Source organism: Acanthochromis polyacanthus, chromosome 22, assembly GCF_021347895.1.
Source record: "Acanthochromis polyacanthus isolate Apoly-LR-REF ecotype Palm Island chromosome 22, KAUST_Apoly_ChrSc, whole genome shotgun sequence".
In the NCBI taxonomy this organism is placed as follows: domain Eukaryota; kingdom Metazoa; phylum Chordata; class Actinopteri; family Pomacentridae; genus Acanthochromis; species Acanthochromis polyacanthus.
The window spans coordinates 6,600,583-6,626,442 of record NC_067134.1 but is presented as its reverse complement, the minus strand read 5'-3'; the positions used below and the strand labels follow the sequence as shown (position 1 = coordinate 6,626,442).

Sequence of the window (25,860 nt, the reverse complement as noted above, 5' to 3'; positions counted from 1 at the left end):
TGTCATGCTTCTGGTCAGAAGGGTCAGAAATGAAGTAAAACTGGAGGAAATAAACATGATGACTGAAGAGAAACCAACCAGACTGATGGTCACATGAACTCATGATGATGGTCACAAGATCAGATGAAGGAACGCTGACGGTCCAGTTAGTCATCAGAACCAGCAGAACCCACATAATACTTAATTTACATAACATTTAATAGGAAAAATGTTTAATAAACACAATATTTATGTAAATACTGATAAAAAAATACTGAGATAACTGAGAACAAAGAACCAACAACAGAGAAACATCACCTCAGACTAAAATGATCTTAAAATGTTGGACCTCACAGTAATCAGATTACCTTTAAATAGAGTATTTACGAGGATACCATCACACTCCCACCTCCTGCTTCACTGTCAGGACCATGCATCCACTGTGGTAGTCCTGGTCAGGTTCTTACCAAACATCTGGACTCCATCTGAGCCCAACTCATTGATCTTCATCTGACCAAAGAAATCAGGCTTCTTCTCCTGTTCATCAGCAAACTTTCATCTGGAAGTTCTGATTAGTGCTACTATGTCTCCTTCTAGACCTCCTGATGAGTGGAACTATGACTCCTTCTAGACCCCCTGATTAGTGGAACTATGACTCCTTCTAGACCTCTTGATTAGTGGAACTATGACTCCTTCTAGACCCCCTGATTAGTGGAACTATGACTCATTCTAGACCTCCTGATTAGTGGAACTATGACTCCTTCTAGACCCCCTGATTAGTGGAACTATGACTCCTTCTAGACCTCCTGATTAGTGGAACTATGACTCCTTCTAGACCTCCTGATTAGTGGAACTATGACTCCTTCTAGACCCCCTGATTAGTGGAACTATGACTCCTTCTAGACTCCTGATTAGTGGAACTATGACTCCTTCTAGACCCCCTGATTAGTGGAACTGTGACTCCTTCTAGACCCCTGATTAGTGGAACTATGACTCCTTCTAGACCTCCTGATTAGTGGAACTGTGACTCCTTCTAGACCCCCTGATTAGTGGAACTATGACTCCTTCTAGACCTCCTGATTAGTGGAACTATGACTCCTTCTAGACCTCCTGATTAGTGGTACTATGACTCCTTCTAGACCTCCTGATTAGTGGAACTATGACTCCTTCTAGACCTCCTGATTAGTGGTACTATGACTCCTTCTAGACCTCCTGATTAATGGTGCTATGACTCCTTCTAGACCTCCTGATTAATGGTGCTATGACTCCTTCTAGACCTCCTGATTAGTGGTACTATGACTCCTTCTAGACCTCCTGATTAGTGGAACTATGACTCCTTCTGGACCTCCTGATTAGTGGTGCTATGAATCTTTAGAGAAAATACTCTGAAGCAGTCGTTTTACTGAGAGGTGAAACTGTTTAAAATCATTTCAGATTTCAGTATTATTCCAGAGTACTGTACTCTCTGCTGCTGTGTACTGTGTGTACTGCCTCTGTAGCTGTTGTACTGCGTCGTACTGCAGTACTATGTGGATCCACGTGGAGGCGCTGTGGTGTTACTCTGAAAACTGTACAGATCAGCTGAGTAGTAGCAGCAGTAACAGAAGCAGTACTAGCTCTAATTGCAGTAGCTCTCGGAGTGCATGTAGTAAATGTAGCAGTACCAATAGAAGAATTGATATATTTACTAATAGGACAGCAGCAGTAATATAATATGTGTAACCATAACAGGAGTGTAATATTACCAAGGAGTGTAGTATTTGAGTATTTGAGTTGTATTGCAATGCCTGATAATGTAAAATGTTCTTCATGAGAAAAACAGCAAATAAAATATTTATGAATAAAATATGAAAAAGTTCAGTTTTATTGAAGTAATTAAATGAAAAGGAGCAGAAATCTTATGTTTCAGGACAGACGGTCAATTTACCAAAATAAGACCGGAAACAGGCTCTCAGACCTGTCAAAATAAAACCACTGCACATGGCTTTATGTTCCTAAAGTTTCAGAAGTAAACTCCAGATTAAAGTGAATCATCTTTTTTCTTTTCTTCTTCTTTTTGTCTGCATTTATTCTCATTGTTAAACTCCACAGAAGGCGTGTCAACACTTTATGAGATTAATGCATATTTTAGTCTTGCAGCCAAATATCTTATTATTTAGTGCATGCGTGTGACCATCAGCAGCCCTCCCTGAAAGCTAAGCTGACTTTCTTTATTGCAAATCCCTGTTAAGAGCCAGAGAGGGCAGTGCTACACCTCAGTGGTAACGTGCAGGGAAACAAAGGGTGGACAGGACGGACAGGGACAGGGACTAGCAAGCGATGCTCTTACATCTGAAGAATATCAGATGCTGTTATTCCCGACTATTAATTACCCATCAATAAGACAAAACACACACACACACACACACACACACACACACACACACACACACACACACACAAAAGTGAATCATCTGAAAGACAACAGACCAGTAGAACGTTCATTAGTTTGACCGTAAATCGGTAGTTTAAGAATCTGAACACAGAAAAATTATCATTTATTCTTTATCTATTTAATAAATTTCTGGTTCTCTGCTTGTTTTTATTAACTTCAGTCATTTCATGTCATGTTAGCCTCTTAATGTGATTTTAGCTGTCTTTAGCTTCTTAATGTGACTTCAGCTGTGCAGTTAGCATCTTAATGTCATTCTAGTTGTGTCTTTAGCTTCTTAATGTCATTCTAGTTGTGTCTTTAGCTTCTTAATGTCATTCTAGTTGTGTCTTTAGCTTTTTAATGTGACTTTAGCTGTGTTGCGAGATCCTTAATGTGACTTTAGCTGTGACTTTAGCTGTGTCTTTAGCTTTTTAATGTGACTTTAGCTGTGTAGTTAGCTCTTAATGTGATTCCAGCTGTGTCTTTCGCATCTTAATGTGACTTTAGCTGCGTCTTTAGCTTCTTGTGGACTTTAGCTGTGTAGTTAGCTCCTTAATGTGATTCTAGCTGTGTCTTTCGCATCCTAATGTGACTATAGCTGCGTCATTAGCTTCTTAATGGGACTTTAGCTGTGTAGTTAGCTACATAGTGTGACTTTAGCTGCATAGTTAGGTTCTTGATGTGACTTTAGCTCTGCACTTAGCTTTATAATGTGACTTTAGTTGTGTTATTAGCTTCTTGATATGACTTTAGCTATGTCGTCAGCTTCTTGATATGACTTTAGCTGTGTAGTTAGCTACATAGTGTGACTTTAGCTGCATAGTTAGGTTCTTGATGTGACTTTAGCTCTGCACTTAGCTTTATAATGTGACTTTAGTGTATTCTTAGCTTCTTGATGTGACTTTAGCTATGTCGTTAGCTTCTTGATGTGACTTTAGCTATGTCCTTAGCTTCTTGATGAGACTTTAGCAGTGTCATTAGCATCTTACTGTGATTAATGTTCTTGTTATCATTGGACTCTGGTGTGTTCTCGTGTTTATTGTTGTCATGTTTAACTGTAGACGTGTTGACGTTCTTCTGGACTTCTTCCGTTAATAAGTAGCAGCAGCACCAATACAAACACACAGAACAGAAACATTATCGCCACGCTCCAGCTGGTTTACTTTGAAGGGTAGCACACCGGAAACGCCATTGCACACTTATTGTAATTTGACGCTGCAGCGGCAGAGAGCGAAGAAGAAGAAGAGCCGCGTCCGCGTGCAGCGAAACAACGAGAGACCGGAGCAGCGCGTGGACCGGACGAGGACGAACCGGCAGAGCAACGGACGTAGTAACGGACGGACGAGCGGACAGAGTAACGGGCGGACTAACGGACGTCATGTGGAATAAACCGCGAGCGGCGCGCTGAGGAAGAATTCCGGTTTTTGTATGTGTGTCTGAAATTCTTTGAATGTAACACACACGCACAGACGCACGCACACACGCTCACACTGACACTCACACACACACTTCAGCCCGGACGGCGCGTGCGCAAGTGTGTGTGTGTTTGTGCTTCAGTTTGTCGTTTATGGTTTATTTCTTTGTTTGTTTGTTTATAACCCGTGCGTGTGTGCGCGTGCCAGACGTGTCGCTGCAGGATAGAGCGCACCTGTTTTTACCTTCAGGAAGGTAACACGCACTGTTTGTGTGCGTGTCCGAGCGCGTGCTGAACTGACGAGAGGAGAAGAGGTGAGTTGGATGAAACAAATGATCAGTTTCTGTCTGTTTTATCTGTTTTCAATCTAGTTTTATCAGTTTCCATGATTTTGTTTTTTATCTGTTTTATGTTTCTGTCTGTTTTTATCTGTTTTTTTCAGATTTTTTTATGCTTTTATCTGTTTTTTATGTTTTCATCTATTTTCTGTCTGTTTTTATGTATTTTTTATCTGCTTTTATGTATTTTTATCTTCTAAACTTGTGGATATTGTGAAATTGTGCAGCTTTCTATTGTTTCTGATTGAACTATGAACAATCTGATCCAGGTCCCTCTGATGGAAACATGGAACGATTGAAACGTTCCTCATCAGGTTTAGTTTTATCTCCACATTTATTCTGTTTTCATTTAGTTCCACAGTAAAACCTCCAGGCAACACAGAGTTACTGTGTTGTTTTAGTGACTTAAATCAGTTTATCGTCCTCCTCACAGCTTCAGTGTCAGGACCATACATCCACTGTGGTTCTTCGGGTTCTACTAACGCTGAATGTTCTCCTTTGGCTCTCAGAATGTTTGAACTCTGAGAACCGTCAACTGAGCTTCACTGCGAGGTTCTTAAACCCTCAGAGGAACAGTTTGGTTCTGAAAGCTTCGTCTGTCAAATTAAAACTAAAACAAAACCTCATTGTAACCCACCGTGGATCATTTTAACCCAATGTGGATCATTTTAACCCACTGTGGATTGACTTTAACCCACTGTGGACTCACTTTAACCCACTGTGGACTCATTTTTACCCACTGTAGACTCATTTAGCCCACTGTGGACTCACTTTAACCCACTGTGGATTGACTTTAACCCACTGTGGATTGACTTTAACCCACTGTGGACTCACTTTAACCCACTGTGGACTCACTTTAACCCACTGTAGACTCATTTAGCCCACTGTGGACTCATTTTAACCCACAGTGGACTCATTTTAACCCACTGTAGACTCATTTAAATCCACTGTGGATTGACTTTAACCCACTGTGGACTCATTTTAACCGACTGTGGACTTATTTTAACCGACTGTAGACTCATTTTTAACCCACTGTGGACTCATTTTAACCCACTGTGGACTCATTTTAACCCACTGTGGATTGACTTTTACCCACTGTGGACTCGTTTTAACCCACTGTGGACTCATTTTAACCAACTGTAGACTCATTTTATCCAACTGTAGACTCATTTTAACCCACTGTAGACTCATTTTAACCCACTGTGGACTCATTTCTACCCACTGTGGACTCATTTCTACCCACTGTGGACTCATTATAACCCACTGTAGACTCATTTTAACCGACTGTGGACTTATTTTAACCAACTGTAGACTCATTTTTAACCCACTGTGGACTCATTTTAACCCACTGTGGACTCATTTTAACCCACTGTGGACTCATTTTAACCCACTGTGGACTCATTTTAACCCACTGTGGACTGACTTGTACCCACTGTGAACTCATTTTAACCCACTGTGGATTGACTTTAACCCACTGTGGACTCATTTTAACCAACTGTAGACTCATTTTAACCCACTGTGGACTCATTTCTACCCACTGTGGACTCATTATAACCCACTGTGGAATCATTTCTATCCACTGTGGACTCATTATAACCCACTGTGGACTCATTATAACCCACCGTGGACTCATTTCTACCCACTGTGGACTCATTTTAACCCAATGTGGATTGACTTTAACCCACTGTGGACTCATTTTAACCCACTGTGGACTCATTGTAACTCTCTGTGGACTCATTTTAACCCACTGTGGAATCACTATAACCCACTCTGGACTCATTTTAACCCACTGTGGACTCATTTTAGCCCACTGTGGAATCACTATAACCCACTGTGGACTCATTTTAACTCACTGTGGAATCACTATAACCCACTGTGGACTCATTTTAACCCACTGTGACATCACATGGTGCCTTTTTAAACCATTTGGTGAATCAAATGTCTGTTTCTGAGATGTTCTGATGAGTTCTCCAGATGTCATGAGGTCTCCTGGCATTTTGGATTCATCCTTCTATAAAATGTTTATTTTAACTCCAGCAGTAAAATCTAGAAAGACAGAAAAACGTTCTAGTTCATGGAGATAAAACAAGAAAACATCTCAGCCACGACGACGAAAAAGATCCTGATTCAAACAGAACCGTCCTCATGTGACACAGACAGACACACACACACACACACACACACACACACACACACACACACACACACACAGACGTCCTTCAGCAGTCTGGAGATAAGAGGCGTTATTGAAATCCACAGCAGCTAACAGCCATCAATTACTCTGTGTGTGTGTGTGTGTGTGTGTGTGTGTGTGTGTGTGTGTGTGTGTGTGTGTGTGTGTGTGTGTGTGTGTGTGTTTGCTGATACGTTTTCTCTGCCGGATTATGAGTTCCTTGGGAAAATAGGCGACGTTCCTTATCAGTCCTCTGGCTGGGAAATAAAACATACACATTTACACACATTAATACACATTAACACACATTAGTACACATAATAACGTAATAGCGCATGTTAACGTATATATTAATGTGTGTTAATGTGTGTTAATGTGTGGCATCTTAACCTGTTTTCTGAGACCTCCTGACCTGGTGTGGTTTTTTGATCAGAGTGAGACCTCCTGACCTTACGTTTTTTTTTTTTATCAGAGTGAGACCTCCTGACCTGGTGTGGTTTTTCTGATCAGAGTGAGACCTCCTGACCTGGTGTGGTTTTTCTGGTCAGAGTGAGACCTCTTGACCTGACCTTTTTTTATCAGAGTGAGTCATGCTGTGGTTTTTCTAATCAGAGTGAGACCTCCTGACCTGGTGTGGTTTTTCTGATCAGAGTGAGACCTCCTGACCTGGTGTGGTTTTTCTGGTCAGAGTGAGACCTCCTGACCTGACTTTTTTTTTTTATCAGAGTGAGTCATGCTGTGGTTTTTCTAATCAGAATGAGACCTCCTGACCTGGTGTGGTTTTTCTGATCAGAGTGAGACCTCCTGACCTGACTTTTTTTTTTATCAGAGTGAGTCATGCTGTGGTTTTTCTAATCGGAATGAGACCTCCTGACCTGCTCTGGTTTCCTCTCTGCAGACATGATGAGCTGATTGCCATCTGAAGATCAACCAGAGGAAGGAAGAGCTCAGCAGGTGATGAAAGGTTGCATAACACATCACAGAGTAGAGTGACAGCACAAAGAACATGTCGAAGACATGTTGAAAACATGTAAAACATCACATCAAGAAAATGTTGGCTACTAAAATGTTGCCTCAAAAACATTGTGATGATGAAATTCCGTTCCATCAGCAAACGTCTAAACCACTCAACACATCACATGTTGAAATACGAATGCTAATGCTACATGCTAATACTAAATGGTCATGCCACGTTTTTGAACTTGTAACAAATCTGACGACGTGTCACACTGTGATGGTTGAATCTTTTAATGCTTCATTTAACAAAAACTTGTAACTGAAATCAAGAAAGCTCCGAAAACACACATCAGCTGTGACATCATAACCTGTAACACCATAGCCTATGATGTCATCGGCAATGACATCATAGCCTGTGACATCATCACTTGCATATAATGTCATTGGCAGTGACATCTTAGTCATGTCAGAGGACATCATAGCCTGTGATGTCATTGGCTGTGACATCATCGACTGTGACATCAAAGCCTGTGACATCATTGTCTGTGACATCATAACCTGTGATATCATAACCTGTGATATCATCAGCTGTCACAGCCAGTGATGTCACAGCTGACGACATAACCTGTGACATCGCCAGCTGTGACATCATAACCTGAGACTTCATAACCTGTGATGTCATAACCTATGACATCATCAGCTTTGACATCATAACCTGTGATGTTATAACCTGTGACGTCACCAGCCATTAGAAGTCTCGGCTGTGTTTCCGGTCGGTTGAACCTAAACAGAAACTGGTTTCACGTTTTTTCTGCGTTCGTTTCTCTGCTTCGTATCCTGAACTCATTTACTTTTCCCTCTCGTCTCTTTTCTCGCTGCCTTGAAAACAGCTGTCTGGATCGTTTCCTGATTGGCTGCAGCTGAGAGCCAATCAGGGATGACTCAGGGCGCCATGTGACAGGAAATTCAATGAGGCTGCTTCTTCCTCAACAGGTTTCCTCTCCATCTGAATATTAAATCATAAAGACGGTTCAGTGACATTTAAATTAAATTAGACTTTTCCTCTTCATCCCTTAAAGATGAATTCAGCCGTTGGTGGTTTATTTGCCGTCATTAAACTTTAAGTCTGACGTCACTAAACGTCTGGAGTCCCAATCATCATAATAAATCTGTTCACTGAGGAAATGTCCTGCTTCACTTCCTGTGGTTTCAGAGAACGTCAGTAATTAGTTGATTAAGAATCTGGAGGTTGTGTTCGTTTTTAGTGTTTATCTGATGGATCGATTAGAATTCAAGATTATAAATGTGACACATTAGAACCTTGTGTTTAAGCATCAGCAGTGTTTAGAGCTGAAACCATTAGCTTAGATTATATGAATGGACTTGCTCTTATATAGCGCTTTACTACTCATCAGAGTACTCAAAGCGCTCATACAACAATTGCTTCCATTCACCCATACGCTCACACATTCTCACTCTGGTGGGGATGGAAGCGTGGCTGCCAATCCGCGCCTACGGCCCCTCCAACCACCACCAACATTCACACGCATTCATACACCAGTGAAGAGCACTGCAGGCAAGGTGGGTTAAGTGTCTTGCCCAAGGACACAACAGCACATGACTAGGCGAGAGCGGGAATCGAACCGCCGACCCTTTGATCATTGGACGACCCGCTCTATCACCTGATCCACAGCCGCACCAGATTATATGAAGGTTTGATTAACAGCTGATACCTGATAATCAAACATTTACTGATTCCTGAACTATGAACGTTGTCTTTGAGGTAATCTGTTGATTGATTGATTGGTCAGATGAATTTCTTATTGACGACTTTAACTGTGTTGCAGGTCGATGCCGGAGCAGCTCTCAGGATGAATCCCCTCGCTGCCCTCAGCATTGATCGCTCTGCTCTGGTTGGAGAAAGCCTTCGTCCTCACGGAGGAGTCTTCTATCCCGGTGTCCATCATCTGTCTGCAGAAAAACCCCTGCAGCCCGGAGCCGTCCCTCTCCACTATGATCTTCTGTACAAGCCAGAAGTGACCCTGCTGGATGGCCAGAAGCCTGCTAATGGATTTGTTGGACTGTATAAGAGTCCAGCGTCGAGGCTGCAGAAACCTCTGCTGGTGCCCACCACCGCAAGCGAAGGTCTGGGTCTGGAGCGCCGAGTTCTACCAAATGACAAGCAGCCAGAACTGGGCCTGAACGGAGCCGCTAGCTTCTTGAGGCTGCCCTGGGTCAGCCCCTATGCAGATGCTACCATGTACCCATTCCTGGACATGGCCTACAAGGCCTCTTTCCTGTCCCAGCCGTCACCCTTCATCCACCAGCAGATGGCCTATCAGTCTTTGTGTTCCAGCGGAAGCAGCACACCTGGCGAGGACCGACTCTTCTACCTGCCTCCTTACATCTCCTCCCCACTCTGCCCACCAATCAGGATGTCCACAGCTGCTTCACCGATGCCCCACTGCCAGGACAATAACCTGCCAGGCCTCAGTCCTCATCAGGAACCTTCTGCCTTTAGCTCTAGTCCTCAGATCCACCAGGAACCCCAAAGTGTTCACCATCCAAAGTCCAGTCAGAGCACCTCCACCAAGAACACTCTGAGCAAAAGCAGTGGTGTTAGCAGCTCGGCTAGCAGCGCTGCTACATCAGCATCCTCGGTTCCACCACATCAACCCCTCAGCAGCTCCATGGACCTCCAGAAGACCCTTTACAGAAGCACCTCCTCATCCTCAGCCTCCCAGCCCTTTTACAGGAGCTCAGACGGCAACAAAACCAAAGACAGTAGCTCAGACAGCAGCACTGCAGAGAGATGCTCTTCACCTGCAAAGACACACCTGGACCAAACTGTACCTCAGAAAGCTGCCAAAAACCCCTCAGAGAAACCTTTAGATTTGTCTGCCAAAGAGTTGGAACAATTCCCAAATGGATTCCCTCCCAAGTTAGACGCTCTGGCCAAGTTGGGTTATTTACCACCATCTCATTATGAGCTGCGAGCTGGTCAGGACCAGAACCTCAAGGAGGTTCTACTCCCACCTGTTGGCAAAGCAGCAAAGACTCCAGATCATCTTGACAAGATCAACACTAGCCCTTCCACCTGGGTCCCTCCAAGTCCTTCCTCCACCATGGACTCCCAGACCATGAAAAACAAGACCATAGATAATAGTCCTCATCAGCCTCCCAGCTGTCCTGGTTCCTCCACAACTGAGTCAACCAGTGTTCCCAGTCCAGCCTCAGGGGGGCGACCTTCTGCAACTCCTCCTCCACAGTGCAAAGTTGGATGGACACAAGTCTGTCCTGCTGACTCTGACAAAAGTTCTCCTGCCATCAAAGTGAAAAGTCGCTCTGGGAAACAGAACATCGGTCCAGTTACGTCTGAAGCGTCAGAGAACAAACTTTATCGTCAACAGCAGCCTCATAAGGACAATGTAGACTCATCCAACCAAATCTGTGGAGACTCCTACCTCCCTCCAGGCTCAGGCTACGCCAACCGCTACATCCCATATTCAGTTGGTGAAAATATGTCCCTTCGCCAAATGTCAGTTGCAGGTAAAGGACCCGCGTACTCCCATCCGCTGTTGCTCAGCAGCAGCTTCTACCAGTCATCCATTTCACCAAAACACGGCCTCCCTTATGGAGTCCATCCATACCAGAACTCCCAGGAGACAATTTATCCAGGTCTGGAAGGCAAAGACCAACCTGAGAAGAGATCAAAAGCCCAGGGCAAGTTCTGGAATGCAGAACCATACAGGAACCAGGAAAGGCCAGATGCTGACACCGTAAGAGACGAGTCCATGAACCAAACAGCAAAGTCTTCAGGTAAAAGCGTCTCTGCAGTCATGGATGACATCGTTTGCATTGACTTGGTGAGAGACGAGGCAGATGAGGATTCATCCACCCACAAGTGCAGCTCAACATCCACCAGGACAGAAGATCCTTTCAAGCATGGACGTAACCACATCCAGGACAAGGAGCCGAGGCCTCTGAAAAACGAGACTACAGAGCAAAGACCAGACTCGATGCCCCACAATCACCAGAACTCCTCCTCACCTCGGGAGGTCCCAGAGGAGGTCCAAGAGGAGGAAGAGGAGACCCTCAGTCCATCTCCAGAGATCCCAGAGGAGCAGACAATGCGATGCGCCCGAACTTCTCCACAGCAGTATTCTAGAAAATCTAACACTGGAACCATTGGGGACTCGATGATGAGCGTTACCAGTGGAGGAAATAATACTTTTAACGAATCAGGGACTTCAGGAACTAAAAACCTTAAACCTCAGCTGAGCGCTTCCAAAGATGGTAACTCATCGGTTCCTGTCAGCAGAGAAAGTTGGTCTAGTACCAGTTCTAACAACATGGACGAAGTCACGACCCCAAAGAGAACCGGTTATGGGTTCCATCCAGAAGGTCCAGTCTGCAGCAGTGGAGGAAGAACATGTCGAGATCTCGGTCCTCAAATTCCATCCTGCAGGAGTTCTAATCCACCTGGAGGAGTCACGACCACGACACCACCAACGAGCGTCAACATCAACCCAAGAAGCTCCAAATGTAATGGAGAGTGCACCAGCTGGACTTTCATGGAACCATGCTGTCGAAATGTGACCTTGAAGGCTGAACCGAGAGTCTTCAGTGGTCCAGCAGGTGGTAACATCAGTCCACGGAGTTCCACCAACCTCAAAGCTCCTACGTACGTAAAGAACTTCAGCAGTCTGAGTTGTGGAGGTTCTGACTCTGAAGTGAACCTCAGGGGCTCCACATATGGAAGCAGTTTACTTGGAGGGCCATCCTATCAGAAGCTTCCCCCCACCGATGGACTCTCCACCAGGAAACCTGCAGATGTGACTCCAGAGCCGCCGGTCAACCAGAACCTCAACTCCAGTGAGACGGCTCAGATCCAGACCGAAGCCGGCTCTGGAAACGGGAAGACAGACTCCAGCGTCCAGGACCATCTGGATCTCCTGGCAGACGAAGACGAGGGTGGCAGCAGGAACCGGCGCTCCGGACTCACCAGGCGGATCGCCAACTCGTCTGGCTACGTAGGCGACCGGATCAAATGTGTGACGACCGAGCTCTACGCCGACTCCAGCAAGCTGAGCCGAGAGCAACGAGCGCTGCAGGTACGACTTTACGTCCTCCGATTCTTCTCCAAAGAGAAAACCAGTTGTCTTTATGTCTCTCTGGTGGATTTTGTCTCTGAGGTGTTTTTTGTGTCTTTTGTGGTTGTTTTGTGTCTCTTTGTAGTTGTTTGGTGTCTGTGGTTGTTTCGTGTCTCCATGTTGCTTTTGTGTCCCCTTGAAGTTGTTTTGTGTCTCTTTGAGGTTGTTTTGTGTCTCTTTGAGTTGCTGTTTGTGTCTCTTTGAGTTGCTGTTTGTGTCTCTTTGTGGTTGTTTTGTGTCTCTTTGTGGTTGTTTGGTGTCTGTGGTTGTTTCGTGTCTCCATGTTGCTTTTGTGTCTCTTTGAAGTTGTTTTGTGTCTCTTTTTGGTTGTTTTGTCTCTTTGAGTTGGTGTTTGTGTCTCTTTGTGGTTGTTTTGTGTCTCTTTGTGGTTGTTTTGTGTCTCTTTGTGGTTGTTTGCTGTCTGTGGTTGGTTTGTGTCTCTGTGTTGGTTTTGTGTCTCTTTGAAGTTGTTTTGTGTCTATTTGAGGTGGTTTTTGTGTCTGTGTTGGTTTTGAGTCTCTTTGAGTTGGTGTTTGTGTCTCTTTGTGGTTGTTTTGTGTGTCTTTGTGGTTGTTTTGTGTCTCTTTGTGGTTGCTTTGTGTGTCTTTGAGATGGGTTTGTGTCTCTTTGTGGTTGCTTTGTGTCTTTTTGAGGTGGTTTTGTTTCTCTTTGTGGTTTCGTGTGTCTTTGTGGTTGCTTTGTGTCTCTTTGTGGTTGCTTTGTGTCTCTTTGTGGTTGTTTTGTGTCTCTTTGTGGTTGTTCTGTATCTCTTTGTGGTTGCTTTGTGTCTCTTTGTGGTTTTGTGTCTCTTTGTGGTTTTGTGTCTCTTTGTGGTTGTTTTGTGTCTCTTTGTGGTTGCTTTGTGTCTCTTTGAGGTGATGTTTGTCTCTTTGTGGTTGCTTTGTGTCTCTTTGAGGTGATGTTTGTGTCTCTTTGTGGTTGCTTTGTGTCTCTTTGAGGTGGTGTTTGTGTCTCTTTGAGGTGGTGTTTGTGTCTCTTTGTGGTTGCTTTGTGTCTCTTTGAGGTGGTTTTGTGTCTCTTTGTGGTTGCTTTGTGTCTCTTTGAGGTGGTTTTGTATCTCTTTGTGGTTGCTTTGTGTCTCTTTGAGGTGGTGTTTGTGTCTCTTTGTGGTTGCTTTGTGTCTCTTTGAGGTGGTTTTGTGTCTCTTTGTGGTTATTTTGTACCTCTTTGAGGTGGTGTTTGTGTCTCTTTGTGGTTGCTTTGTGTCTCTTTGTGGTTGTTTTGTGTGTCTTTGTGTTTGCTTTGTGTCTCTTTGAGGTGGTTTTGTGTCCCTTTGTGGTTGCTCTGTGTCTCTGTGGTTGTTTTGTGTCTCCTTGAGGTTGTTTTGTGTCTCTTTGAGGTGGCGTTTGTGTCTCTTTGTATCTCTTTGTGGTTCTTTTTGTCTCTTTTCAGTCGTTCTTACTGATTTTCTTCTTCCTCAGCGTGCCATGCTGCGTTTCTCAGAGCTGGAGCTGAAGGAGAAGGAAGGAGGACGAAGAGGAGGAGAAGACGAGACGGCAGACGAAGGGAAAGAAGAAGAAGAGATGGAGTGGAGTCGCTGCCAGCAGAGCGATGGGAGGAATCCCTCTGTCGCCGCCGAGGCTCCGAGAGGTAAGAGGATTTCCGGAGAGTTCTGCAGGATGACGTGCGCACACACACACACACACACACACACACACACACACACACACACACACACACACACACACACACACACACACACACACACACACACACACTCACTCTCTCTCTCCGGAAAGACACAAAAACACGCTTCGTGTTTTCTTCTGCTTGATCTCACTCGCTTGAAGTTGCTTCCTATGTCTCCTTCTTTTGGTGTGTGTGTGTGTGTGTGTGTGTGTGTGTGTGTGTGTGTGTTACACACACACAGCTGAACTCTGGGTGACTTCTTCCGCTTTTAGCCGATCCTACCGCTGCCCTCATTTTCTCTAGAATGCTAAATTCAGACACACAAAACCACACAGACTCACACTAACTACACACAGACTCACACTAACTGCACACAGACTCACACTAACTGCACACAGACTCACACTAACTACACACAGACATTAGATTTAGGTCAGGTTTAGGCTAAGTTAAATTTAGGCTTAGACAAAGTTAGATTTAGGTTTAGGCTAAAATAAAACTGAGTTTAGATCAAGTTTGAACTTATATTAACGTTTGGTCAGGTTTGGAGTAAATTGAATCAGATTAAGTTAGGTTTAAGTCAGATATAGGCTAAGTTAAAGCTAGGTTTAGTTCAGATATAGGGTAAGTTAAAACTAGTTTTAGGTCTGGTATAGGCTAAGTTAAAGCTAGATTTAAGTCAGATATAGGCTAAATTAGAGCTAGGTCTAAGTCAGATATAGGCCAGGTTTAGATCAGGTTTGGATTAAATAAAGCCAGGTTTAGTTCAGGTTTGGACTCAATAAAGTCAGGTTGAGTTCAGTTTTAGACTAAATAAAGTCAGGTTTAGTTCAGGTTTGGACTAAATAAATTCAGGTTTTGTTCAGGTTTGGACTAAATACAAGTCAAGTTTAGTTTAGGTTTGAATTAAAATCGGGTTTAGTTTAGGTTTGGATTAAATTAAAGCCAGGTTTAGTTCAGGTTTGGACTCAATAAAGTCAGGTTGAGTTCAGTTTTAGACTAAATAAAGTCAGGTTTAGTTCAGGTTTGGACTAAATAAATTCAGGTTTTGTTCAGGTTTGGACTAAATACAAGTCAAGTTTAGTTTAGGTTTGAATTAAAATCGGGTTTAGTTTAGGTTTGGATTAAATTAAAGCCAGGTTTAGTTCAGGTTTGGACTCAATAAAGTCAGGTTGAGTTCAGGTTTGGACTAAATAAAGTCAGGTTTAGTTCAGGTTTGGACTAAATAAATTCAGGTTTCGTTCAGGTTTGGACTAAATACAAGTCAGGTTTAGTTTAGGTTTGAATTAAAATCGGGTTTAGTTTAGGTTTGGATTAAATTAAAGCCAGGTTTAGTTCAGGTTTAGACTAAATAAAGTCAGGTTTCATTCAGGTTTGGCCTAAATCAAAGTCAGGTTTAGTTCAGGTTTGGACTAAATAAAGTCAGGTTTCATTTAGGTTTGGACTAAATCAAAGTCAGGTTTAGTTTAGGTTTGGACTCAATTAAAGTCAAGTTTCGTTCAGGTTTGTAAACTTTGCAGTGTTTCTGAGAAAATGTGTGAAATTGGAGCTGAAGCTTGAACTAAAGGAGTTATTTATTTCATTTAGGCTTACATCCCTCCTTCACTGTCAGCCGCCTCCCCGTCCTCGGAGAGCAGAAAGACTCAGAGGAGGAGAAGAAGAAGAACGATGATGGAGAACTTCAGCAGGAGAAGAACAACCTGAGTTGTTCCTCTCAGCCAGAACATCAGAAGTTTAATCCTTCTGCCGGAAGCCTGTTTCCAAACCCTAACGTTTTGGTGAACCGACGGCAGATCTTCAGCCTGGAACCGTTTCACCAGAGCAGCATCGTCAAGAAGAGAGGCTGGGAGGAGAACCAAGAGAACCAGGAGAACAGGGAGGACCAGCAGCACCAGGAGGACCAGACGGAACATCTCAACAAGAAAACCAAGTTCAGCGGTGAGAGTTCAGGACATTTGATGTCTTATCAGGAGACCGTTGTTACCATCTGTATCAGCAGATATGCAGATGATCCTGTGTTCTACATGTTTGTTACTTTGAATGTTTTCTCCTCATATATTTCTGTGAAACTTGTTTAGCCTTATGATTCCATGACTACTTCTATAATGTTTCCTTTAATCACCGGTTTATCTCCACCAGTAGACTCCAGCCTGGATGACGTGAAGAAGCTGAAGGTCTGCATCGAGCTCAACGGCCTCCGACTCAACAAGCCCCGCCTCTCCGCAGAACTAAGCCAATGCCTGCCCTCCAATCAGAGATTCAGGATGGACTCAAAGTCGGACGCTCGCGGAGGCTGGTGTGATGGAACAAGAGGTAAAACCAAAGGAACCAAATGTAATACAGGAAGAGGGAGGGACAAAAGCAAAGTCAGAATTCTGGGATTAAAGTCGTACTTTAAAAAGTCAGAATTCTTAATTTTAGGTCAAAATTAGCGATGTTGTAGGGAGAAATAGCCTCTGGTAGGGGCTCCCAAGGCAAATTCATCCTAGGGGAGGGACCAAACAAAGAGTGATTCAGAAAATCGAGGTGACGACAAAGAGAAGGAAGGTCTCCATCTCGCCCAGATCTCTCTGGAACCAGGTCTAGGGAGGAACTCACCAGAAAGCACTTGGTGGCCGATACTTTGGGTCCTGTGGCGCTTTGTCGGGCACAGCCCAAAGAAGTAAGATGGGTTCGCTGCCTGGTGGTCCTACCACTCACTCGGCAAGAAATGGGAATCAGGTGCTATGAACACCGGGGGTAGGAAGAAGCAGGCGCCTCCTGGTGGCGTAGACTAGCTCTGAGGACGTGGAACATCACCTCATTGGGGAAGGAACCTGTGGAGGTGGAGTGATACCAGCTAGATATAGTTGGACTCACCTCCATGCACAGCAAGGGTTCTGGAACCAGAATCCTAGAGAAGGGTTGGACTCTCTCTGTTTCTCTGGAGTTGCTCAGGGTGAGAGGCGCCGTGTGGGTGTGAGGAAGCTCACGAGTTCCTGACGGAGCGCCGCTTTGTTGGAGATCTCCCCGGAGAACCAGAGGATCGCCTCTCTGAGGATAAACTCTGACTGTTGTCTGTTCTTATGAACCAAACAGCAGTTCAGAGTATTTGGCCTGCATGGAGTCTCTGGGTGGTTCCTGGAAGGGGGGCCACCTGGGGACCAGAGAGGGACTTCCAACTATCAGGGTATCACACTTCTCAACCTCTCTGGGAAAGTTTCCTCTAGGGTGCTGGAAGGGAGGCTCTGACTGATTGTAGAACCTCAGATTCAGGCGGAACAATGTGGATTCTGTCCTGGTCATGGAAAGTTGGATCAGATCTTTACTCTTGTGGAGCTGCTGAGGGGTCATGGGAGTTGGACCTGTCAGTCTACATGTTCTTTGTGGAGAAGGTCTGTGACCGTGTCCTCTGAGGACCTCTGTGGGGGTACTGAGGGAGTATGGGGTACCAGGCTCTCTGATACGAGACATTCGGTCCCTGAACAACCAAAGTGAGAGCTGTGTCCTCATACTCAGCACAAAATCAAACGTTTCCAGTTGGTGTTGGACTCCTTCATGGCTGTCCCTTGTCTCTGATCCTGTTTGTGGTCTTCATGGATCTCAAAGTTCAGCTGGGGTGAGGAGGGTATCTGGTTTGGGGACCTCAGGATCTCTGCTTTTTGCAGATGATGTGGGTCTGTTGGTTCCTCAGATCTTCAGCACCACTGGAGCGGTTTGCAGCTGAGTGTGAAGCGGTGGGGATGTGAATTAGAACCTCCAAGTTTGAGGCCATGCTTTTTCTGATGGAAACCGGTGGATTGGTCCCTCTGGGTTGGGGGAGTTGCTTCACCAAGTGAAGAAGTTCAAGTATCTCAGGATCTTGTTCACCAGTGATGAGAAATCTGGAAATCTGGAGAAGGTCTATGACCGTGTCCCCTGAGAACCTCTGTGGGGGTACTGAGGGAGAATGGGGTACCAGGCTCTCTGATACGGGACATTCGGTCCCTGTAGAACCAAAGTGAGAGCTGTGTCCACATAAAGATTGCTCACTCTGGGTTGTGGGGAGGTGCTTCCCAAAGTGAAGGAGTTCAAGTATCTCAGGATCTTGTTCAGTAGTGATGAGAAAATGGAGCTAGAGATGAACAGGAGGATTGGTGCAGCGTCAGCAGTAATGAAGGCATTGTATCAAACCATCAAGGAGAAGCTCTCAGTTTACCATCCATCTACGTTCCAACCCTCACCTATGGTCATGAGCTCTGGGGGAGCTCAGAGTAGAGCTGCTGATCCTTCACCTCTAAAGGAACCAGTGGAGGTGGTTTGGACATCTGATTCAGATCCTCCAGGGAGACTTCCTTTGGAGGTTTTTTGAACACGTCGGGTAGATCCAGAACCCTCTGGAGGGATGATATATCTCATCTTGCCCAGATGATGGATGGATGATGGATGGATGATGGATAGATGATGGATGGATGATTGATGGATGGATGATGATGGATGGATGGATGGATGGATGATGGATGATGGATGGATGAATGGATGGATGGATGGATGGATGGATGAAGGTCGAAATTCTGTGAAAAATCTAAATATTGGGATTAAAGTTGGACTTTAAAAGATCTGAATTCTAGGATTAACGAAATCCTTTGACTGTCTCTCTTCGTTTATGTTTCCGTTCCAGTGTTCTTATTATTGGTATTATGGGATGGATGTTATGTTGACTTAGCGCCACCTTCTGGTCAGCAGTTTAACAGCTACTTAGCATGATGTTTCCTGTTTGTCTTTTGGTCTGTTTGATTCTGATGATTCTTTCTGTGGTTTCTTTCAGTTTTCCATGTTGCTCCGCCCTCCTCACATGCTCATCTTCTTCGACAACCGTCCCCACAGCAACTGTTCCCAAGGCAACCGTCCCCACAGAAACCGTCCCTGCGGCAACCGTACTTCAGCTGCCTGGAGTCGTCCCGCCTCCAGGACAAACAACAGAAGCTGAGGGAGAGTCGCCGAGCCTCCACCTTCCTCCCATCACTGCCTCCTCTTCCTCCCCCCTTTGCCTCACCTGACCATCATCACCTCCGTTGCCATGACAACGACTTCGACAAGCCGAAGGGCAAACGTCCGTTCAAGATGAAGCACACGGGAGGAGAGTCGGTGGTGGACGAGGACGAGGTGAGCGATAAGGTCTGTCTGGTCAGGTTATTCTTATGGAATGTGTTCTGGACTGGGTTAGACTGGTTTAGACTGGGTTAGACTGGTTTTCAACTGGGTTAGACTGGTTTTCGACTGGGTTAGACTGGTTTTGGACTGAGTTAGACTGGTTTAGACTGGCTTTTGACTGATTTTTAACTGATTTTGGGTTGGTTCTGTGTTAGTTTAGACTGGTTGCTCTCAAACTGATGACCAAACTTTGTCTTATGAAACAGATACTAGAATTGGATTTTGACAGTTCTAGAACTGGGTTTTAGATTTCTGGGGTTTTTAATTGTTTTGTGTAATATATTTTAGACTGAGCTTGGTCCTAGTTTCAGACTGGTTTTTGACTGGTGTTAAACTGGTTGCAGACTGGTTTAGACTTTATTTCAGACTGATTTTAGACCGGTTTTAAACTTTATTTCAGACTGGATTTAGACTTTAATTCAGACTGGATTGGGACTTCAATTTGAGACTGGTTTCAGACAGGTTCTGGCCTGGTTTCAGACAGGTTCTGGCCTGGTTTCAGACAGGTTCTGGCCTGGTTTCAGACAGGTTCTGGCCTGGTTTCAAACTGGCTCTGGCCTGGTTTCAGACTGGTTCTGGCCTGGTTTCAGACTGGTTCTGGCCTGGTTTCAGGCTGGTTCTAGCCTGGTTTCAGACTGGTTCTGGCCTGCTCTCAGACTGGTTCTGACCTGCTCTCAGACAGGTTCTGGCCTGGTTTCAGACTGGTTCTGGCCTGGTTTCAGACTGGTTCTAGCCTGGTTTCAGACTGGTTCTGGCCTGGTTTCAGACTGGTTCTAGCCTGGTTTCAGACAGGTTCTGGCCTGGTTTCAGACTGGTTCTGGCCTGGTTTCAGACTGGTTCTGGCCTGGTTTCAGACAGGTTCTGGCCTGGTTTCAGACAGGTTCTGGCCTGGTTTCAGACTGGCTCTGGCCTGCTCTCAGACTGGTTCTGGCCTGCTCTCAGACTGGTTCTGGCCTGCTCTCAGACTGGCTCTGGCCTGGTTTCAGACTGGTTCTGGCCTGGTTTCAAACTGGTTCTTAAGTGATTCCGTCTGGGTTTTACCTCCAGCTCGTCTCGGAGGTCTGATTTCCTGCAGCAGCCGTTCTGTGTTTCTGTCGTCTTGTTTGTCGTTTCCGTTAATCGCTGCAATTATCGTCCTGATTGGAGGCTGGCTGGGAAACTCAGCAGGGACCAGAGTGTGTGTGTGTGTGTGTTACTGTGTGTGTGTGTGTGTGTGTATGTGTGTGTGTGTGTTACTGTGTGTGTGTGTGTGTGTGTGTGTGTGTGTGTGTGTGTAATTCAATTCAGTGCAGATTAAAATGAGGCAGAGCAGCGAGTGATTGAAGGTTATGGAGGAAGAATAATATTCTCCCCGCATGTTATGTGTGTGTGTGTGTGTGTGTGTGTGTGTATGTGTGTGTGTTTGCAGGATTGTGCGTTTTGACAGCTGCTGCACAGGAGATTTCCTCAGGGCAGCGAGGACACACACACTCACACCAAAACACACACACACACACAGACACACACCTCTGGGCGTTTGCTGATGCGTGGCAGCGAGCGGCTTCGTTTGACAGACGCTGCCGCGCACACACACGACACACAAAGACGAGGCGACACACAAACACATTAACGCGCAGACACACACACACCAACGTGCACACACCTACATGCACGGGATGTCTGGCTGCCGGAGACGGTTGCCGTGGCGTCAGCAGCTCAGCGATGCAGCTTCATCCATTTTCACCTGCTGCTGGTGGAAATAAAAACCGGCTGTTTGGACTTTAGTTCCACCGCAGAGAATTTAATTACAGACAAAATAAAAACATCTGTTTATTACTTTATAATCATAATATTAATAATATGTAATTACAAACAAAATAAAAGCATCAACATATTATTGAATTATTATAATAATGTTAATAATATAGTAAGAATATTGAGTGAACAGGAGCAGATTTTATTATCTCATTTTCTAATTAGACTACATTCAGTAAATACCATCCAGTAGGTCCACCACTCTCTGGGCACCACCTCAGCACACCGCCCCCTGGTGGTGGAGACTGGCTCTGGGGATGTGGGACATCACCTCACTGGGTGGAAGGAACCTGAGCTGGTGGAGGTGAAGCAGTACCTGCTAGATATGGTTGGACTCACCTCCATGCACAGAAAACGTTCTGGAACCAGAATCCTTCAGAGAGGTTGGACTCTCTTCTTCTCCAGAGTTGTCCAGGGTGAGAGGCTCTGGGTGGGTGTGAGGAAACTCAGGAGCCCCCGGCTGAGCGTCGCTTTGTTGGAGTTCTCCTGTTGTCTATTCTTATGAACCAACAGCAGTTCAAAGTTTTCAACTCCAACCTCTGGGAGAGCTTCTTCTGCATCCTGGGGGAGGTTGGGGACATGGAGTCTGAGTGGTCCATGTTCAAAGCCTCCATTGCAGAAGCAGCTGTTAGGCGCTGTGACCTGAAGGTCACTGGTGTCTGTCGACAACTCAAAAACCTGCTGGTGGACACCAGTGGTGAGGGAAGTCGTCAGGTTGAAGGAGGACTAGTTGGGCCTGGTTGGCCCCGGGGTCTCCTGAAGCAGCTGACAGGAACCGGTTGGCCTAAAGGGCTGCAGCTGTGGAAGCTAAAACTCGGATGTGGGAGGAGTTCGGGGAGGCTATGGAGAAGGACTTTCATTTAGCCTCAAGGAGGTTCTGGAAAACTGTTGGACGCCTCAGGAAGGGGAGGCTTTACCAGGCTGTGTACAGTCGGGGTGGAGAACTGTTGACCCATACTGGGGACATTGGCCGGTAGAAAGAGCACTTTGAGGAACTCCTGAACCCGGTAAACACGTCCTCTATGGGGGAGGTGGAGCCTGAAGACTCGGGAAATCTTCATTCATATCCATGAAAGAGGTCGCGGAGGTAGTAAAGAAGCTCCTCGGTGGTACCAGGTGTAGATGAGATCCTCCCTGAGATGCTGAAGGTTCTGGACATTGTTGGACTGTCTTGGCTGGCACGTCTCTACAATGTGGACATCAGGTACGGTACCTGTGGAGTGGCAGACTGGGGTGGTGGTTCCCATTTTTAAAAAGGGGGACCAGAGAGTGAGTTCCAGCTATCAGGATATCACACTTCTCAGCCTCCCCAGGAAAGTTTCCTCTAGAGTACTGGAAGGGAGACTCTGACTGATTATTGAACTTCAGATTCAGGAGGAACAATGTGGATTCTGTCCTGGTCGTGGAACGGTGGTCAGATCTTTACTCTTGTGGGGCTGCTGAGGGGGTCATGGGAGTTGGACCTGCCAGTCTACATGTGTTTGTGGATCTGGAGAAGGTCTATGACAGTGTCCCCTGAGGACCTCTGTGGGGATACTGAGGGAGTATGGGGTACCAGACTCTCTGATACGAGACATCCAGTCCCTGACCAAAGTGAAGGAGTTCAAGTATCTCAGGATCTTGTTCAGTAGTGATGAGAAAATGGAGCTAGAGATGGACAGGAGGATTGGTGCAGCATCAGCAGTATTGAAGGCGTTGGACTGAACCATCATGGTGAAGAGGGAGCTGAGTCTCAAGGAGAAGATCTCAGTTTACCGTCCATCTACGCTCCAACACTCACCTATGGTCATGAGCTCTGGGTAGTGACCCAAAGGATGAGATCATGGATACAAGCGTCTGAAATGAGCTTCCTCTGTAGGGTGTCTGAGCTCAGCCTTAGAGATAGGAGGAGAGTCAACATGAGAGTTCAGACAGAATCCTCATGTTCACCGTGCTTGACTTAAAGATGAATCCTCCTCATGAGCCTCAGGCTGCACACACACACACACACACACACACACACACACACACACACACACACACACAGAAATCCACACAAACCAGAGTTGTGAGAGCAGAGGTGGTGACAGCGCTATTTTCAACCCAGCCTGCCAAAGTAGGTGTGTGTGTGTGTGTGTGTGTGTGTGTGTGTGTGTGTGTGTGTGTGTGTGTGTGTGTGTGTGTGTGTGTGTGTGTGTGTGTGTGTGTGTGTGTGTGTGTGTGTGTGTGTGTGTGTGTGTGTGTGTGTAAGAATAACCATGTGACAGTGATGGATGAACGGAAACCTTCTGTGTGTTTAATTGCTTTGTGGGTAAGAAAACCTCAAGTTAATCACTTCAAATGTCTCTTTTTTCCTCACACAAACAAAAACACACAAACACACACTGACAAACACAAACAAAAACACACACATACCAAACACACACTAACAAACAAAAACACTCACACTCAGCTGTCTCCGTCTGACCCGTCTCATTTGCCGGCCCGGCCTGTTCCTCCGGAGGTTCGCCGGCTCATTGTGAATAAAAACGCCGGAGAGACGCTGCTGCAACGTGCCGCCCGGCTGGGATACGAGGTAGCAACACACACACACACACACACACACACACACACACACACACACACACACACACACACACACACAGGTGTGAGGACAGGTGGAGGGGCAGAGTCACGTTTTGATTCAGGTAACAACAGTCCTGTGAAGATCAATATTGGCTCTGATGTCAAATTAACAATCACACTCCCACCCCCGTGCTTCACCGTCAGGACCATGCATCCACTGTGGTAGTCCTGGTCAGGTTCTCACCAAACATCTGGACTCCATCTGAGCCCAACTCATTGATCTTCATCTGACCAAAGAATGTTCTCGAGCATCCATCAGGCTTCTTCTCATGTTCTTCAGCAAACTTTCATCTGGAGGTTTAGTTCTGGTCCTCCGTCCATAGAGGTTGATGTTCTGAAGGTTCCTTCACACTGTCTGAGCTTCACACTAACTCTGGTTTCCATGAAGAACCCCTGAACAAAGTCTGAAGCAGCTGATGTCTGTTTTTACAGCTGGGTGGAGAAAGTAGTTCACTGTCTGTGGAGTCATTTTAGGAGCTCTGATTAGTGGTACTATGACTCCTTGTAGACCTCCTGATGAGTGGAATTATGACTCCTTCTAGACCTCCTGATGAGTGGAACTATGACTCCTTCTGGACCTCCTGATTAGTGGTACTATGACTCCTTCTAGACCTCCTGATTAGTGGTACTATGACTCCTTCTAGACCTCCTGATTAGTGGTACTATGACTCCTTCTAGACCTCCTGATGAGTGCTACTATGACTCCTTCTAGACCTCCTGATGAGTGGAACTATGACACCTTCTAGACCTCCTGATTAGTGGAACTATGACTCCTTCTAGACCTCCTGATTAGTGGAACTATGACTCCTTCTAGACCTCCTGATGAGTGGAACTATGAGTCCTTCTTGACCTCCTGATTAGTGGTACTATGACTCCTATGTATTTTGGGCGTTTTAATGTCAGTGTATAAAGCTGTATTATCTGCGTAGAGTCTGCAGCCTGACCGTCACATCTGTGTGTGATGTTCTCCAGGAGGTGGTGCTGTACTGTCTGGAGCGGCAGATCTGCGACATCAACCACCGAGATAACGCCGGTTACTGTGCCCTGCATGAGGCCTGCGCCCGCGGCTGGCTGCAGATCGTACGCCACCTGGTGGAGCATGGAGCCGACGTCAACTGCAGCGCTCAGGATGGAACCAGGTTTGGTCTCCTATTCTATGTTTGTCCTCCTGTTCTGGGTTTCTGTCTCTTCGTGTTTCTGTCATTTTGAAAGTCTTTGTGGCTGTTTACTTTTTAACTGTGTGTGTTCATTTGTCGTTTGTCATTTTGCACAATTTTGTTGGTTCTGTGTCTCTTTGAGACTGTTTTGTGTCCGTTTGTGATCTGGTTGTGTGTCTCTGCTGTTGGTTAATCAGTTTGATCTGCTGTCAGTTTGGAGACGACTCCAGTAAATGCATCAGTAAACAATAAATCAGTCGGACTGAGCAGCCCCCATCATGACCTGTTCAACGGTCTAGTTCAAAGGGTTAGCTGAGGGTTGACTCTTCTACCAACCACCTGGTTGACTGTAACCAGGTAACTGACCACCTGGTGAACTGTATCCAGGCAACCGACCACCTGGTTGACTGTAACCAGGTAACCGACCACCTGGTGGACTGTATCCAGGTAACCGACCACCTGGTGAACTGTATCCAGGTAACCGACCGCCTGGTGAACTGTATCCAGGTAACCGACCACCTGGTGGACTGTATCCAGGTAACCGACCACCTGGTGGACTGTATCCAGGTAACCGACCGCCTGGTTGACTGTATCCAGGTAACCGACCACCTGGTTGACTGTATCCAGGTAACCGACCGCCTGGTTGACTGTATCCAGGTAACCGACCACCTGGTTGACTGTAACCAGGTAACCGACCACCTGGTGGACTGTATCCAGGTAACCGACCACCTGGTGAACTGTATCCAGGTAACCGACCGCCTGGTGAACTGTATCCAGGTAACCGACCACCTGGTGGACTGTATCCAGGTAACCGACCGCCTGGTTGACTGTATCCAGGTAACCGACCACCTGGTTGACTGTATCCAGGTAACCGACCACCTGGTGGACTGTAACCAGGTAACCGACCACCTGGTGGACTGTATCCAGGTAACCGATCACCTGGTGGACTGTATCCAGGTAACCGACCACCTGGTGGACTGTATCCAGGTAACCGACCACCTGGTGGACTGTATCCAGGTAACCGACCACCTGGTGGACTGTATCCAGGTAACCGAC

General features: G+C 45.8%; 1 protein-coding gene and 2 long non-coding RNA genes across 8 annotated transcripts in view; 2 read left to right on the top strand and 1 right to left on the bottom strand.

The window, feature by feature from the left end:
- Window positions 1-251: 251 nt before the first annotated feature.
- LOC127531833 (uncharacterized) lies at window positions 252-24,612 on the bottom strand. 4 transcript variants are annotated; one of them, XR_007939026.1, is made up of 6 exons: window positions 24,226-24,612; window positions 1,257-1,324; window positions 1,019-1,188; window positions 715-816; window positions 613-646; window positions 252-578 (listed from the first exon to the last, which is right to left on the bottom strand). It is a non-coding gene; the product is annotated as an uncharacterized LOC127531833 (long non-coding RNA). The 4 variants fall into 4 exon arrangements; XR_007939029.1 differs by lacking the exon at window positions 613-646 and having other exon boundaries at window positions 749-782; XR_007939028.1 differs by lacking the exon at window positions 715-816.
- Window positions 3,603-25,860, top strand: part of LOC110972052 (BCL-6 corepressor-like) — a 31,665-nt gene continuing 9,407 nt past the window's right edge. The window contains exons 1-10 of one of the 3 annotated variants that reach the window (XM_051941933.1): window positions 3,603-3,818; window positions 4,015-4,120; window positions 7,216-7,271; window positions 9,122-12,388; window positions 13,870-14,038; window positions 15,665-16,015; window positions 16,217-16,390; window positions 18,864-19,213; window positions 23,475-23,597; window positions 24,620-24,786. In XM_051941933.1, coding sequence (XP_051797893.1) covers window positions 9,146-12,388; window positions 13,870-14,038; window positions 15,665-16,015; window positions 16,217-16,390; window positions 18,864-19,213; window positions 23,475-23,597; window positions 24,620-24,786 — 4,577 coding nt within the window. In that variant the 5' untranslated portion in view covers window positions 3,603-3,818; window positions 4,015-4,120; window positions 7,216-7,271; window positions 9,122-9,145. Of the gene's footprint in view, window positions 4,121-7,215; window positions 7,272-9,121; window positions 12,389-13,869; window positions 14,039-15,664; window positions 16,016-16,216; window positions 16,391-18,863; window positions 19,214-23,474; window positions 23,598-24,619; window positions 24,787-25,860 lie in introns of all 3 variants that reach the window. The other 2 variants (XM_051941934.1, XM_051941935.1) reach the window with 2 other exon arrangements.
- LOC127531849 (uncharacterized) lies at window positions 19,221-23,470 on the top strand. The gene is made up of 2 exons (XR_007939088.1): window positions 19,221-20,041; window positions 20,130-23,470. It is a non-coding gene; the product is annotated as an uncharacterized LOC127531849 (long non-coding RNA).